Raw genomic sequence first — 16,747 nt, forward strand, 5'->3', positions numbered from 1 at the left:
TGGTCATCAGTCTCCCAGAAAGAGGATGTGGGTGGGGCAGAAACAGTATGCAAAGAAATAAAAAAATATATATTCCACAGAATGGGTAGAAACTTCTGTAAAGCATGTATCTGATAGGGGGGCTTATATCTAGAAACTATAAGGAACTCAATAATAATAAAAAATAACTTTTTAAATGGGCAAAGGCTCTGAATAGACATTTCTCCAAAAAACATACACAAATGGCCAATCAGCACATGAAAAGATGTTCAACATCATCAGCCATCAGGGAAATACAAGTCAAAATTGCAATGGTATACAATTAATATACCATTTAACATTCCCAATAGTAGCCTACAACTTCCATTTCCACTGTGGAAAATGGTTTGGAAGTTCCTCACGGTAGTCAAGTTACTTAACTGCTCTGTAAAATGAAGTTAATCACATTCACTTTGGATGAATGAGTTCATATATATTAGCTATAATTACTATAGCAATTATCATTGTGTACATTATTACTGATTGGGTCAAATTATTAACCCCATCTCCCTAATTCATTTACTTTTGTTACTTTGGATGAATATTTAAAGTAGTCTTGAACTAAGATATGTATGTAAAGGTTCTATCACATTGGCATAGAACATGTGCTCAATAAACGAAAGCTATAATTATTTATTTCTAAAGAGTTTAAAGATTAAACTTTCCTCAAAACAAACAAAAGGCAAGACAACACCCCAAGCTGTGAGGGGTTGAGTCTCTCCTAGGTGCAGGGCAGCACAGGAACTGGCTGCACAAGGCCAGAGAGGTTACGTGGCGGCTCTCTTTAAATTAGACCACACACAGCGCTTCATTCCCTGTGCAGTCTTCACGTCTTCCCAGTCCAGTTTGATGTCTGGAACCTCATCTGGCTCTGGATCCTTCCTCAAGGCCCCCCGGGGGGAGGCAACCACAATGGGCAGAGGGCCACATTCCTCTCGGATTTCCACAACATGGAGGCCCTTCTTATCAGCCAGCTGTTGATGGGTTTCCTAGGCAAGACCAAATTCAGAACAGGTTAGGTCTGAAGTACATTTGCAACATAAAGAGCAGGAACTTCCACAGGCCACAACAGTACAGCCTGGGGGAATTCAAAGGCCATTTTAGTGGATTTGGGTTAATGTGATTTGTGGCTAAACTCTGATAACCTGTCATGGGTGGAGTCATTTCAGCCTCATCTGCTGCATCTGCCCACCCCAAACTTGGACAGAGGAAGGGCCTTGGCCTCTGGTCTCTTGCCTTCTAAACCCTCCTGATTATGCACCATGCTGTGCCAAACACTGAACTTGAATCTCACCAACCCCCTAGATCTAACTACCAATTTACAGTAAATATAGGGGGAGATAAGACATTAAGGACCCTATAGGTATTTTAGTCAGCAACAGGCCAGGAAGCACTACAAAACAAACAACCTGGTTTCCTCAACAAAAAATCGTAAGCGGGGTGGGGCGGGGGGAGGCGAACCTATTTAAAAGGCATAGCAAAAACATACATTAACCTGTTCTGCAACCTGATTCAAACACATTGTGTAAAAAAAAAAAAAATTTTTTTTAATCTAACAAATGGAATTTGTTCATTTGTATGAACAATGATTGGATATGTTTGATGATACAAGTTACTATTAACTTTTTAGGTATGATAATAGTATTACAGGGTATTTTTTAAAATCCTTATCTTTTCGAAGATACATACTAAAATATTTAGGGTTGAAATAAAATGTCTGAGATTTGGTTCTAAATAACTGGGGGTGGTACTAAGAAGAAAGACTGGTCATGAGCTGGGTAACAGGGCCATGGGGATTCATTGTAGAGGGAAGCCACAGAGATCTGGAAGCAGGCAGATTAGTTCAGTAGACGTTATTCATGGTACAATGACATACCTGCTATGTCAATCCCGTGATCCCAGGCCTTATGGCTGCCTTGCACTATTCTAATTATATATCTAATGCCTTGCAGTATGTTTGAAATTAGAAAAGAGATACTGCCATTTCATAAACAAAATAAAATAATTTATATTGGTGTATCTTTCAATCAAAGGCATATCACCTAAAGTGGTGGCATCTTTTCCTTTTGGAGTGACATATTAAATAATGCAACCTTTTATAGCTGATGGCATTTTAGGAGAGATGACATATGGTAACTATATCAGAAGGTTTAAAAGACTAACAGAAAACAAAGATATCACATAAAAGAACAAGTCTAAGCTGGGTGCGGTGGCTCACGCCTGTAACCCCAGCACTTTGGGAGGCCAAGGCGGGTGGATCACGAGGTCAGGAGTTCAAGACCAGCCTGACCAACATGGTGAAACCCCATCTCTATTAAAAATACAAAAATTAGCCGGGCATGGTGGCACGTACCTGTAGTCCCAGCTACTCAGGAGGCTGAGGCAGGAGAATTGCTTGAACCCGTGAGGCGGAGGTGGCAGTGAGCTGAGATGGAGCCACTGCACTCCAAGCCTTGGTGACAAAGCGAGACTCCGTCTCAAAAAGCAAAAACAAACAAAAAACCAAAAACAGAACAAGTCTACTGGATCATAAATAAAACCTATCTAAAATCAACATCTTAATTAAACCTCTAATGTTTCAATTTACAAGTGCTCTGAAGGGTGTTTTAGACAGTAACACACACAAAAGCTGTTCAGAAAACAGAAAGCTTTTACCCAAAGCCGCCTTTTTCTTTTAATTTTCCTATTTTAAACAGAGACATGTAAAATTACTCCATGGATCACTTTAACTAAAACCCACCACTGTACTCCTGAAATGTCAGGAAGCCTGCCAAAGTCCTCAGCTAACAGAGTTCAGCAAATGGAGCCTATTGAACCTGGTTGTTTTTTCTGTTCATCCACCTATGCTAAGGTCTACCCATCCTTTCAGGAGACAGGCCAGCCCTCCTGGGCAGGTAGGGGAGCTGCCCGAGAATGGGGGCCCGGTACAGTCACAGCCCTGCCCTCCATGGTGGGTGATTGGGAGCCAGGCCCAGGGCTCCCACGTATGAGGAAAAGTAACCTGGTATGTTAATGTTCATAGTTCCCTACCAACCCAGGCATCAGTCCGAACCACCTACACAGGTAACAGGGAACTGATTGTGCCTGCCCTGAGTGCAGAGGTGCCCTGGGTGCTTCATCCTAGCCCCAACTGAAAGGACTAAATTAGGAAATGGACTTTCTCTTTTGATTTTACTTTCCCATACTGTTGGAGCTTTAGAACAAGCAGGTGTTATTTTCATAATAACATGTAGACTGTAATTATTGGCTTTAAAAATGCTGCTTAGAAAAACCCATGAAGTACTTTTTAAAAGGTAATTTTCATGAACTCATCAGTGGATTTAACTAAACTGATGCAGTCACAGACAGCAAAGAATGCCCAACTCCTCAGGTGGCCCCAGGAAAGCATCTCCAGGAGGCCCCAGGGCATCGTACCCCCAACACACACAAGTGAAATACAAACTAGAACTTCTGTTTCAGACCCCGGGAAAGGATTACCTGTCTGGAGAGCCCATGGAAGAGGCCCTGGGTGAGGCTGAGCATATTAGTGGACCCAGAGACCTTGGCATACATGTCTTTGATGCCAATGAGCCGGCAGATGGTGATGATGGCCCTGTGGCAGCGGAGGCCGTAACCTAGGAAAGGAGAAACCGGGTGAAACACAGCCCACTCGCCTGCAGCGGGAGGAGTCACCCTGCTGGCTTTCGCATGGCTTCAGGCTCTGGGCTTCGGGAAACTGGTTCATATTCTGGTATCACCACTTCCTAGTGAGCTGACCCTTAACAACTTACTTAACTTCCAGGATGACACTTAGTCAAACAGGATACTACAAGGATTAAAAAGATGACATCTACAAATATCTTGAACACATTTTGAGGGCAAAAAAACAGGATTGTTATTGAGATTAATAAACATGCATGAAAATTCTTGGCACCCCAGACTCATTTAACTAAGGATGGAGGGACACATCTCTTCTCACCCTCCTTGATAGTTCCGTTGCCCTGAGCAAAGGGTCCACTTCCTCCTCCTGGAGAAGCTCCTCTTTTCGTTTTGGTAACACATCCTCTCCTGGATTTCCTCCTAGCTATTGGCCTGTCCTCTCCTCCTTGCTGGCCTCTAAATCATGGGGGGTCTCCCCTCCAGCCACTTGCCCTACCCTTTTCTGCCTGTAATTCCTTCTCCAGAGAGCTTTAAAAACACAAACCAAACACGTTGCTCCCCATTTAAAGATCCCTCCTTCCCACTGTTCTTGAGATTAAAATAAAGAACGCCATGGCCTATTCAGAGCCTTCTGTGCCTGAGTCCTGCCCACCTCCCTGACCTCATCTAGAGACACGCCACCTCCTGCTGGCTTCCTCACCTTAAGGACTGCACTTGGGATTCCCTCTCCCTGGAATGTCCTCCCAGCTCTGCCCCCTTGGCTCCTTCTCACCTTCAAGGTCCCACTCAAATTGCTCCTCCTCAGACAGGCCTTCTGTGACCATGCTATTCAAGGTGGCATCCTTCCTTCTGCCTTCCTCCCTCCTACTCTAACACAGTACCCTGATTAGGGCACTCAACGAAACCTGTTTATCCAATGCTTCCCCTGAGTGGAAGATGGCTCCCATAAAGGCCAGGATATTGTTTGTTTACTGCGGTGTCCCCAGAGCCCAGAGCAGTACCTGGCAAATGCAGGTGGAGTGACGGAGCTGCAGGGCCCAAGTTTGGCCTCTAATATTATTTACCAGACATAAAACTCAGCACACACCTCTTCTGCTCCAAGGCAGACGATCTACTCTGGAAGTTGGACATTACTGGCTTTCTAGTTTGACTTTTTATGGTCAAGAACTATTCCTTCTACTTGAAAGGGCCAATGAACTGTGGCCTCCATAATTATGCCAGAGCATGCAAGAACTTAAGAGGATAGCTAAAGACAGGTCACAATGGGGTCCTCTGTTCTTCCAGGTGGAGTTATGTACACACAGAACAGGTGCTGCCGACGTGTGAACACAATGCACCCATGTCTGGATGAGCACAGGTGTGCACGCACCTAGAGAGAGGTACACGTGGACGGGGGTATCATGCAGATTCTGGAAGGAGCTGAGAGGCAGCCTCTACCCTGCCACTGCTCGCTGAATGACTGTGACAAGAAGGTGCCTCCCTAAAACACCTACTTGGCAGTGCTGCTGGTGAGCACCAAGATGATGTGTAATACACAGTACCTGGACCAGCAACGACACTGCATGAACACTGGCCACTGTGTGACACATACACAAACACCCACGTGACAGTGGTCATAGTCCTATGGTAATGATTTGACTACCTTCCAGGCAGAGACTGTGTCAAAAAACACTTGTTTAATAAATATGGCAAAGTTTTGCAGTGCTGTGTGTGGAACTGAATACCGTTCTATAGCCGAGGTAGAAGTGTTCCATGGTTAAATACATTTGGGAACACCACACCCTCCATTTCTCTTGGGAGATTCATAATGCATGGCAGTGCATTAAAGACTGCAACATTCACAAAGATGCAAAAACACTTTTGGTGCCTTTCCTTAATCCAGTTCTGCCATTTGGCATCCTTTTTGGAGTAAAACCTTTTCTATCTCCTACAGAACTAGTAACACATGGGCACATCGTTTAGGAAATGCCTATTTGTACATGTATGTACAAAATGTCTATAAATGTGTATGTATTCAGGAAACATCTAAAAGTATTATATACTGTTTTAGCTTCAAAATCAGATTAACCCCGATACACAGGTAATGGTCTAGATAATACAAAAACCTGAAAAATACAGCTTTGATTAGAAGACAGGAAAGATTTTAAAAGGTAGCTTCCTCAATTAAATTAAAATTACAGCAGTCATTTGAATAGGATTCCGTTCCAAGATGCAGCTGCCAGCGTGACTGACACAGAAGACAGGTGATTTCTGCATTTCCAACTGAGGTACCTGGTTCATCTCACTGGGACTGGTTGGACAGTGGGTGCTGCCCATGGAGCAGGGCAGGGCATCGCCTCACCCGGGAAGCGCAAGTGGTCCAGGGATTTCCCTTTCCTAGCCAAGGGAAGCTGTGACAGACTACCAGGAAAACCGGGACACTGCCACCTAAATACTGCGTCTTTCCAATGGTCACAGCAAACAGCACACCAGGAGATTATATCCCGGGCCTGGCTCAGCAGGTCCCACGCCCATGGAACCTTGCTCACTGCTAGCGTAGCAGTCCCAGATCGAACTGTTAGGCAGCAGCCCTGGCTAGGGGAGGGGCGTCCGTCATTGCTGAGGCTTCAGTAGGTAAACAAAGCGGCCAGGAAGCTCGAACTGGGTGGAGCCCACCACAGCTCAACGAGGCCCACCTGCCTCTGTAGACGCCACCTCTGTGCGCAGGGCATAGCTGAACAAAAGGCAGCAGAAACTTCTGCAGACTTAAACATCCCTGTCTGACAGCTCTGAAGAGAGCAGTGGTTCTCCCAGCACGGTGTTTGAGCTCTAAGAATGGACAGACTGCCTCCTCAAGTGGGTCCCTGACCCCCGTGTAGCCTAACTGGGAGACATCTCCCAGTAGGGGCCGAATGACACCTCATACAGCCGGGTGCCCCTCTGAGACGAAGATTCCAGAGGAAGGATCAAGCAGCAATATTTGCTGTTCTGCAATATTTGCTGCTCTGCAGCCTCTACTGGTGATACCCAGGCAAACAGGGTCTGGAGTGGACCTCCTGCAAACTCCAACAGACTTGCAGCTGAGGGACCTAACTGTTAGAAGGAAAACTAACAAACAGAAAGGAATAGCATCAACATCAACAAAATGGACATCCAAAACCCCATCTGTAGGTTACCATCATCAAAGACCAAAGGTAGATAAAACCACAAAGATGGGGAGAAACCAGAGCAGAAAACCTGAAAATTCTAAAAACCAGAGCGCCTCTTCTCCACCAAAGGATCCCAGCTCCTCACCAGCAACAGAACAAAGCTGGATGGAGAATGACTTTGACAAGTTGGCAGAAGTAGACTTCAGAAGGTCAGTAATAACAAACTTCTCCAAGTAAAAGGAGGATGTTCAAACCCCATCACAAGGAAGCTAAAAATCTTGAAAAAAGATAAGACAAATGGCTAACTAGAATAAACAGTGTAGAGAATATTTTAAATGACCTGATGGAGCTGAAAACCATGGCACGAGAACTACGTGATGCATGCATAAGCTTCAGTAGCCAATTCAATCAAGTGGAAGAAAGCGTATCAGTGATTGAAGATCAAATTAATGAAATGAAGCAAAAAGAGAAGTTTAGAGAAAAAAGAGTAAAAAAATGAACAAAGGCTCCAAGAAATATGGGACTATGTGAAAAGACCAAATCTACATTTGATTGGTGTACCTGAAAGTGACAGGGAGAATGGAACCAAGTTGGAAAACACTCTTCAGGATATCATCCAGAACTTCCCCAACCTAGCAAGGCAGGCAAACATTTAAATTCAGGAAATACAGAGAACGCCACAAAGATACTCCTTGAGAAGAGCAACCCCAAGACACATAATTATCAGATTCACCAAGGTTGAAATGAAGGAAAAAATATCAAGGGCAGCCAGAGAGAAAGGTCGGGTTACCCACAAACGGAAGCCCATCAGACTAACAGCGGATCTCTCAGCAGAAACTCTATAAGCCAGAAGAGAGTGGGGTCCAATATTCAACATTCTTAAAAGAATTTTCAACCCAGAATTTCATATCCAGCCAAACTAAGCTTCATAAGTGAAGGAGAAATAAAATCCTTTACACACAAGCAAATGCTGAGAGATTCTGTCACTACCAGGCCTGCCTTACAAGAACTCCTGAAGGAAGCATTCAACATGGAAAGGAACAACTAGTAGCAGCCACTGCAAAAACATGCCAAATTGTAAAGACCATCGATGCTAGGAAGAAACTGCATCAACTAACGGGAAAAATAACCAGTTAACATCATAATGACTGGATCAAATTCACACGTAACAATATTAACCTTAAATGTAAATGGGCTAAATGCCCCAATTAAAAGACACAGACTGGCAAATTGGATGAAGAGTCAAGACCCAGTGTGCTGTATTCAGGAGACCCATCACACATGCAGAGACACACATAGGCTCAAAATAAACAGATGGAGGAAGATCTACCAAGCAAATGGAAAGCAAAAAAACAGCAGGGGTTACAATCCTAGTCTCTGATAAAACAGACTTTAAACCAACAAAGATCAAAAGAGACAAAGAAGACCATTACATAATGGTAAAGGCATCAATTCAACAAGAGCTAATTATCCTAAATATATATGCATCCAATACAGGAGCACCCAGATTCATAAAGCAAGTCCTTAGAGACCTACAAAGAGACTTAGATTCCCACACAATAATAATGGGAGACTTTAACACCCCACTGTCCATATTAGACAGATCAATGACACAGAAGGTTAACAAGGATATCCAGGAAGCAGACCTAATAGACATCTACAGAACTCTCCACCCCAAATCAACAGAATATACAGTCTTCTCAGCACCACATCGCACTTATTCCAAAGTTGACCACATAGTTGGAAGTAAAGCACTCCTCAGCAAATGTAAGAGAACAGAAATCACAACAAACTGTCTCTCAGACCACAGTGCAATCAAACTAGAACTCAGGATTAAGAAACTCACTCAAAACCGCTCAACTACATGGAAACTGAACAACCTGCTCCTGAATGACTACTGGGTAAATAACAAAATAAAGGCAGAAATAAAGATGTTCTTTGAAACCAATGAGAACAAAGACACAACGTACCAGAATCTCTGGGACACATTTAAAGCAGTGTGTAGAGGGAAATTTATAGCACTAAATGCCCACAAGAGAAAGCAGGAAAGATCTAAAATCAACACCCTAACATCATAATTAAAAGAACTAGAGAAGGAAGAGCAAACAAATTCAAAAGCTAGCAGAAGGCAAGAAATAACTAAGATCAGAGCAGAACTGAAGGAAATAGACACACAAAAAAACCTTCAAAAAAAATCAATGAATCCAGCAGCTCATTTTTTGAAAAGATCAACAAAATTGATAGACTGCTAGCAAGACTAATAAAGAAGAAAAGAGAGAAGAATCAAACAGACGCAATAAAAAAATCGCCACCAATCCCACAGAAATACAAACTACCATCAGAGAATACTATAAACACCTCTACACAAATAAACTAGAAAATCTAGAAGAAATGGATAAATTCCTCAACACATACACCCTCCCAAGACTAAACCAGGAAGAAGTTGAATTGCTGAATAGACCAACAACAGGCTCTGAAATTGAGGCAATAATTAATAGCCTACCAACCAAAAAAAGTCCAGGACCAGATAGATACATAGCCAAATTCTACCAGAGGTACAAAGAGGAGCTGGTACCATTCCTTCTGAAACTATTCCAATCAATAGAAAAAGAGGGAATCCTCCCTAACTCATTTTATGAGGCCAGCATCATCCTGATACTAAAGCCTGGCAGAGACGTAACAAAAAAAAGAGAATTTTAGACCAATATCCCTGATGAATATCGATGCAAAAATCCTCAATAAAATACTGGCAAACCAAATCCAGCAGCACATCAAAAAGCTTATCCACCATGATCAAGCCAGCTTTATCCCTGGGATGCAAGGCTGGTTCAACATATGCAAATCAGTAAACATACTCCATCACATAAACAGAACCAAATGTCAAAACCACATGATTATCTCAATAGATGCAGAAAAGGCCTTCAACAAAATTCAACAGCCCTTCATGCTAAAAACTCTCAATACACTAGGTATTGATGGAACGCATCTCAAAATAATAAGAGCTGTTTATGACAAACCCACAGCCAATATCATACTGAATGGGCAAAAACTGGAAGCATTCCCTTTGAAAACTGGCACAAGACAGGGAAGCCTTCTCTCACCACTCCTATTCAACATAGTGTTGGAAGTTCTGGCCAGGGCAACCAGGCAAGAGAAAGAAATAAAGGGTATTCAATTAGGAAAAGAGGAAGTCAAATTGTCCCTGTTTGCAGATAACATGATTTTATATTTAGAAAACCCCATCATCTCAGCCCAAAATATCCTTAAGCTGATAAGTAACTTCAGCAAAGTCTCAGGATACAAAATCAATGTGCAAAAATCACAAGCATTCTTATACACCAATAACAGACCAACAGACAACCAAATCATGAGTGAACTCCCATTCACAATTGCTACAAAGAGAATAAAATACCTAGGAATCCAACTTACAAAAGATGTGAAGGACCTCTTCAAGGAGAACTACAAATCACTGCTCAATGATATAAAAGAGGACACAAACAAATGGAAGAACATTCCATGCTCATGGATAGGAAGAATCAGTATCATGAAAATGGCCATGCTGCCCAACGTAATTTACAGATTCAATGCCATCCCCATCAAGCTACCAATGACTTTCTTCACAGAATTGGAAAAAACTACTTTAAAGTGCATATGGAGCATATGGAACCAAAAAAGAGCCCGCATTGCCAAGACAATCCTAAGCCAAAAGAACAAAGCTGGAGGCATCTCGCTACCTGACTTCAAACTATACTATAAGGCTACAGTAACCAAAACAGCATGGTACTGGTACCAAAACAGAGATATAGACCAATGGAATAGAACAGAGGCCTCAGAAACACCACCACACATCTACAACCATCTGATCTTTGACAAACCTGACAAAAACAGGAAATGGGGAAAGGATTCCCTATTTAATAAATGGTGCTGGGAAAACTGGCTAGCCATATGTAGAAAGGTGAAACTGGATCCCTTCCTTACACCTTATACAAAAATTAATTCAAGATGGATTAAAGACTTAAATGTTAGACCTAAAACCATAAAAACCCTAGAAGAAAACCTAGGCAATACCATTCAGGTCATAGGCATGGGCAAGGACTTCATGTCTAAAACACCAAAAGCAATGGCAACAAAAGCCAAAATTGACAAATGGGATCTAATTAAACTAAAGAGCTTCTGCATGGCAAAAGAAACTACCATCAGAGTGAACAGGCAACCTACAGAATGGGAGAAAATTTTTATAATCTACCCATCTGACAAAGGGCTAATATCCAGAATCTACAAAGAACTCAAAGAAATTTACAAGAAAAAAATCAAACTACCCCATCAAAAAGTGGGCAAAGGATATGAACACACACTTTTCAAAAGAAGACATTTATGCAGCCAACAGACACATGAAAAAATGCTCATCATCACTGGTTTTGCAAATCAAAATCACAATGAGATACCATCTCACAACAGTTAGAATGGCAATCATTAAAAAGTCAGGAAACAACAGGTGCTGGAGAGGATGTGGAGAAACAGGAAGGCTTTTACACTGTTGGTGGGGCTGTAAACTAGTTCAACCATTGTGGAAGATAGTGTGGCGATTCCTCAGGGATCTAGAACTAGAAATACCATTTGACCCAGCCATCCCATTACTGGGTATATACCCAAAGTATTATAAATCATGCTACTATAAAGACACATGTACACATATGTTTATTGCCGCACTATTCACAATAGCAAAGACTTGGAACCAACCCAAATGTCCATCAATGATAGACTGGATTAAGAAAATATGGTACATATACACCATGGAATACTACGCAGCCATAAAAAAGGATGAGTTTCATGTCCTTTGTAGGGACATGAAGCTGGAAACCATCATTCTGAGCAAACTATCGCAAGGACAGAAAACCAAACACCGCATGTTCTCACTCATAGGTGGGAACTGAACAATGAGAACACTTGGACACAGGGCGGGGAACATCATACACTGGGGCCTGTCATGGGTTGGGGGCGGTGGGGGAGGGATAGCATTAGGAGATATACCTAATGTAAATGACGAGTTAATGGGTTCAGCAAACCAACATGACACATGGATACCTACGTAACAAACCTGCACATTGTGCACATGTACCCTAGAACTTAAAGTATAATTTAAAAAAAAGAAAGAAAACATGAATATAATACATAAACATATGGGAACCTTGCCAGAGAAATAAAAATTATTATTATTATTATTATTATTATTTTTTTTTTTTTTTTGAGACGAGTCTCACTCTTTCACCCAGGCTGGACTGCAGTGGTGATATCTCGGCTCACTGCAAGCTCCACCTCCCAGGTTCACCCCATTCTCCTGCCTCAGCCTCCCGAGTAGCTGGGACTACAGGCGCCCGCCCTGCGCCCGGCTAATTTTTTCTATTTTTAGTAGAGATGGGGTTTCACCATGTTAGCCAAGATGGTCTGAATCTCCTGACCTCGAGATCCGCCCACCTTGGCCTCTCAAAGTGCTGGTATTACAGGCATGAGCCACCGTGCCCGGGCAAAAATTATTTTTAAAATTAAAAAAAAAAAAGTTGTAGCAGTCATTCAAACATCATTGAGATATAAATGTGTCTAAACTATGCTGCCCAACATAAACATGATCCAAGCCGTAAGCAGAAGCCATATACATAATTTCAAATGTTCTCATAGATGCATTTTGAAAAGTTTTTTTTTTTAAAGTTTATTTAGTGATGTGTTTTATTAACCCAATATGTCCAAACATTATCATTTAAAATGTAGTCAATACAATAATATTTTTGAGATATTTTATGTTCTTTTTTTGTACTAGGTCTTTGAATTCTGGTGTGTATTTACAATTAGAGCACATCTCAATAGCCACATATTACGTGCTCAATAGCCAGGCCGGCTAGTGACTAGTGACTGCTGTATGGAACAGCACAGATCTAAACCTTGAAGTCCACTCAACACCTTTTCTAATGATAAAACACATGGTTTTTATCCAGCATTTAAATGATTAATTATGGCTTTAAAGCAGAAGGCAAGCTCTGGTGCATTAACACAACTGATTCTGTATTTGAGGGTTTTTTCCCGATTTATTTCCAAGCCGTGGCTCTAGCAACGTTGTATTAGAAGCTTTGATATGAAATTTTAAATATAATGTTTTATCTCTTCTGGCTCACACTTTTTGAGACTTATATACCAAAAGTTATATAAAATCATTTTTTACTGTAGAACTACAGGTGAAATGCAAATCAGCAGGTTCAAGAATCCTACACTCACCCCGTCTGGGAGGAAGTGAGGAGCGCCTCTGCCCGGCCGCCCCGTCTGGGAAGTGAGGAGCACCTCTACCTGGCCGCCCCATCTGGAAAGTGACGAGCGCCTCTGCCCGGCTGCCCAGTCTGGGAAGTGAGGAGCGCCTCTGCCCAGCCGCCCCGTCTGGGAGGTGAGGAGTGCCTCTGCCCGGCCGCCACCCCGTCTGGGAGATGAGGAGCACCTCTGCCCGGCCGCCCCGTCTGGGAGGTGAGGAGCGCCTCTGCCTGGCCGCCACCCCGTCTGGGAGGAAGTGAGGAGCACCTCTGCCTGGCCGCCCCATCTGGGAAGTAAGTAGCGCCTCTGCCCGGCCGCCCCGTCTGGGAGGTGGCCGCCCCGTCTCGGAGGTGGCCGCCCCGTCTGGGAGGTGAGGAGCGCCTCTGCCCGGCCGCCACCCTGTCTGGGAAGTGAGGAGCGCCTCTGCCCGGCCGCCCTGTCTGGGAGGTGTACCCAACAGCTCCGAAGAGACAGCGACCATCGGGAGCGGGCCATGAGGACGATGACAGTTTTGTTGAAAAGAAGAGGGGGAAGTGTGGGGAAAGGAAGGAGACATCAGATTGTTGCTGTCTCTGTGTAGAAAGAGGTGGGCATAGGAGACTCCATTTTGTTCTGACTAGGAGAGATTCTTCTGCCTTGGGATGCTGTTGATTTACGGCCTTTCCCCCAGCCCCGTGCTCTCTGAAGCATGTGCTGTGTCAACTCAGGGTTAAATGGACTAAGGGCGGTGCAAGATGTGCTTTGTTAAACAGATGCTTGAAGGCAGCATGCTCTTTAAGAGTCATCACCACTCCCTAATCTCAAGTACCCAGGGGCACAAACACTGCAGAAGGCCGCAGGGACCTCTGCCTAGGAAAACCAGAGACCTTTGTTCATGTGTTTATCTCCTGACCTTCTCTCCACTATTATCCTATGACCCTGCCATATCCCCCTCTCCGAGAAACACCCAAGAATCATCAATAAATACGTCATAAAAAAAAAAAAAAAAAAAAAGAATCCTACACTCAGAGACCACTAGGCATGACTGCCCTAGCCCATGACCTGAACTCTGCCTGCCTGCCTGCTTGTCCACAAAACAGGAAAGGCCATCTCTGCATCATCCCTAGTGCTTAGCATAGCACCTAGCTCACAGAAGGCATCCAATCAGAATTTGATGAGCACTAAACACCTGGACCTGAGTCAGAACTGAAACACCTAAATGCATCAATGAATTCCCTATGAGGAACTAATGTTCCCACTCGTCCAAACCCTACTACTCACTCAGGTGCTATTTCCTATTTCCAATGCGCTCTCCCCACCGTAAATTATTCCTGGAACAGGCCTGTGCTCACAGTAGCCTGTGTGCCTTGACTATTCTTATTTCTCCAAGAGCCTCATCGTTCTTAAATCTAACATAAGCCTTTCACATTTTGGTGTTTCCAAGATAAGTTCAACTAAAGATGAACAAAAATAGAGGAGAGGATAGAACTGTTATCATTTCTCTGCTTTATCATCAACAAATGGTAAGAGTTTTAAAGTTACCTTTGGGTTGTTTCTTCATCTTGATATGCGTCCTTTTAAATCTTAATGAAATATCATGGAATACTGGAGGGTAAAAACAAACACAGAAGGATTAGGTATGTGGCTTTAATAAGCCTTTGCAAATATCACAAAGCAATGTATACTAGCCTCAACAGCCAGCACATATTGACCAAAGATAAATGGTAAGCTCTGATTTCATTCATTTTAGTAACCTTCTTAGGAGATTTGTTTTCACACTTCATATATTTGTAAGAATGTAATAAGAGAGAAACACAAAGATACCTATAGAGATACATTGTCACACAGACTTTAACAAATGTAATCCTGCAAATTAAAAAAAAAAAATAGATTAACACTCACTTGTATGGTCTTCATATCGTTCTATATAATACAAATGGTGAACTGCTCTGTTCTTTGCCTGAAAGGAAAATGTTTTTCTTAACTCTATTGTTGAAATGTACATCTTTTCAAGGATTCCAAAAACACTTTTAATAAAAATGTTTCATTATTAAAAATTCACTTACGCAAAAAGGTTAGTATATACTTCTAAAATATAAGGACTTATTTTTTAAAACTCTTAACTACAATATCACTATCACCCCTAAAAAAATTAACAATAATTCCTGGCTAGGCGTGTTGGCTCACATCTATAATCCCAGCACTTTGGGAGGCCGAGGCAGTCCAATCACTTGAGATCAGGAGTTCGAGACCAGTCTGACCAACATGGAGAAACCCCATCTCTACCAAAAATACAAAAATTAGCCGGGTGTGGTGGTGGGCACCTGTAATCCCAGCTACTTGGGAGGCGGAGGCAGAAGAATCACTTGAATTCAGGAGGCGGAGGTTGCAGTGAGCCGAGACTGTGCCACTGCACTCCAGCCTGGGTGACAAAAGCGAGACAACGTCTTAAAAAAAAAAAAAAAAATTAACAATTCCTTAGTATCTTCAAACATTCTGTCAGTATTCAAACTTCCACAGTTGTCTCATAACTTGGCTAGACAATTACAAATCTGATAAAAAATGGTGTAAAGGAATATAAGTACTTCTGAAACTGATTTTTATGAGCTAATTAACCCTTGACAGCAAGCCTCATGGGAAGGTTCTGGGACAAATTATTATTGTTTTGTGGTTCCCACTGCGTCTGGCATATAACTTATTAATCTTTTACTGAGTGTCAACAAAGAAAAAAATGTACATACTTTCCTGAAAGCATCCATCCGATCAGTGGCTTTCCCAATAGCAAAACCTTTAAACAAAAAAGCAAAAATAAGAAAAGAGACAGAAATTTGGCCCATGTGGTTTTTGCCACATTTCAAGTTTCTGCTCCTACAATATTTCATAGCACTTCATTTTTCCACCACCCACAAAAGACTTGCTATACAAAACCAGTAACAGGCTGGGTGTGATGATTCACATCCATAATCTCAGCACTTTAGGAGCCTGAGGTGGGAGGATCGCTTGAGCCCAGGAGTTTGAGACCAGCCTGAACAATACAGCAAGACTCTGTCTCTATTAAGAACAAAATTTTAAAAATTAGCCAGGCATGTTGGTGCATGACTGTGGTCCCAACTACTCAGGAGGCTGAGGTGGGAGGATTACTTGAGTTTAGGAGTTTGAGGGTACAGTGAGCTATGACTGTGCCACTGCACTCCAGATAGAGCAAGACCCTGTCTCAAAACAAAAAAAAACTAACAATAACAAAGCATGAGGCTACAGAGATCTGTTCTGAAGCATTCTGGAAATAACAAATTTAGATGTATTTATAAAATCCAAGGTTAGATGCTGCCTTTTAAAAATAGCTAGATAAAATACACTCAATTTAAAAAAAAACTAAATATGCTCTAAATTAATTAGGCAAATCACTTTGAACATTTAAAGATAGATTAAAATAATCAGAAAGGGGCCAGATGCGGTGGCTCACGCCTATAATCCCAGCACTTTGGGAGGCCAAGATGGACAGACTGCTTGAGCTCGAGTTCAAGATGAGGACAGACTGCTTGAGCTCGAGTTCAAGATGAGCCTGGGCAACATAGTGAAACCCCATCTCTACAAAAAATATAAAAACTAGCCAGGCACAGTGGTAGGTGCCTGTAATCCTTGCTACTCAAGAGGCTGAGGTGGCAGGATCACTTGAGCTCAGAAGGTTG

At 42.5% G+C, this 16,747-nt stretch overlaps 1 protein-coding gene across 2 annotated transcripts in view; it reads right to left on the reverse strand.

Moving 5' to 3' along the window:
- Positions 1-627: 627 nt before the first annotated feature.
- The window catches only part of MRPS5 (mitochondrial ribosomal protein S5), a 37,163-nt gene continuing 21,043 nt past the window's right edge, over positions 628-16,747 (reverse strand). For both annotated transcript variants that reach the window (XM_054472736.2, XM_054472743.2), the window contains 5 exons: positions 15,800-15,846; positions 14,961-15,018; positions 14,601-14,663; positions 3,496-3,632; positions 628-1,007 (listed from right to left, as the gene is read on the reverse strand). In XM_054472736.2, the coding sequence (XP_054328711.1) occupies positions 786-1,007; positions 3,496-3,632; positions 14,601-14,663; positions 14,961-15,018; positions 15,800-15,846 (527 nt within the window). In that variant the 3' untranslated portion in view covers positions 628-785. The remainder of the gene's footprint in view (positions 1,008-3,495; positions 3,633-14,600; positions 14,664-14,960; positions 15,019-15,799; positions 15,847-16,747) is intronic.

This window comes from Pongo pygmaeus, chromosome 12 (assembly GCF_028885625.2).
Source record: "Pongo pygmaeus isolate AG05252 chromosome 12, NHGRI_mPonPyg2-v2.0_pri, whole genome shotgun sequence".
Classification (NCBI taxonomy): Eukaryota; Metazoa; Chordata; class Mammalia; order Primates; family Hominidae; genus Pongo; species Pongo pygmaeus.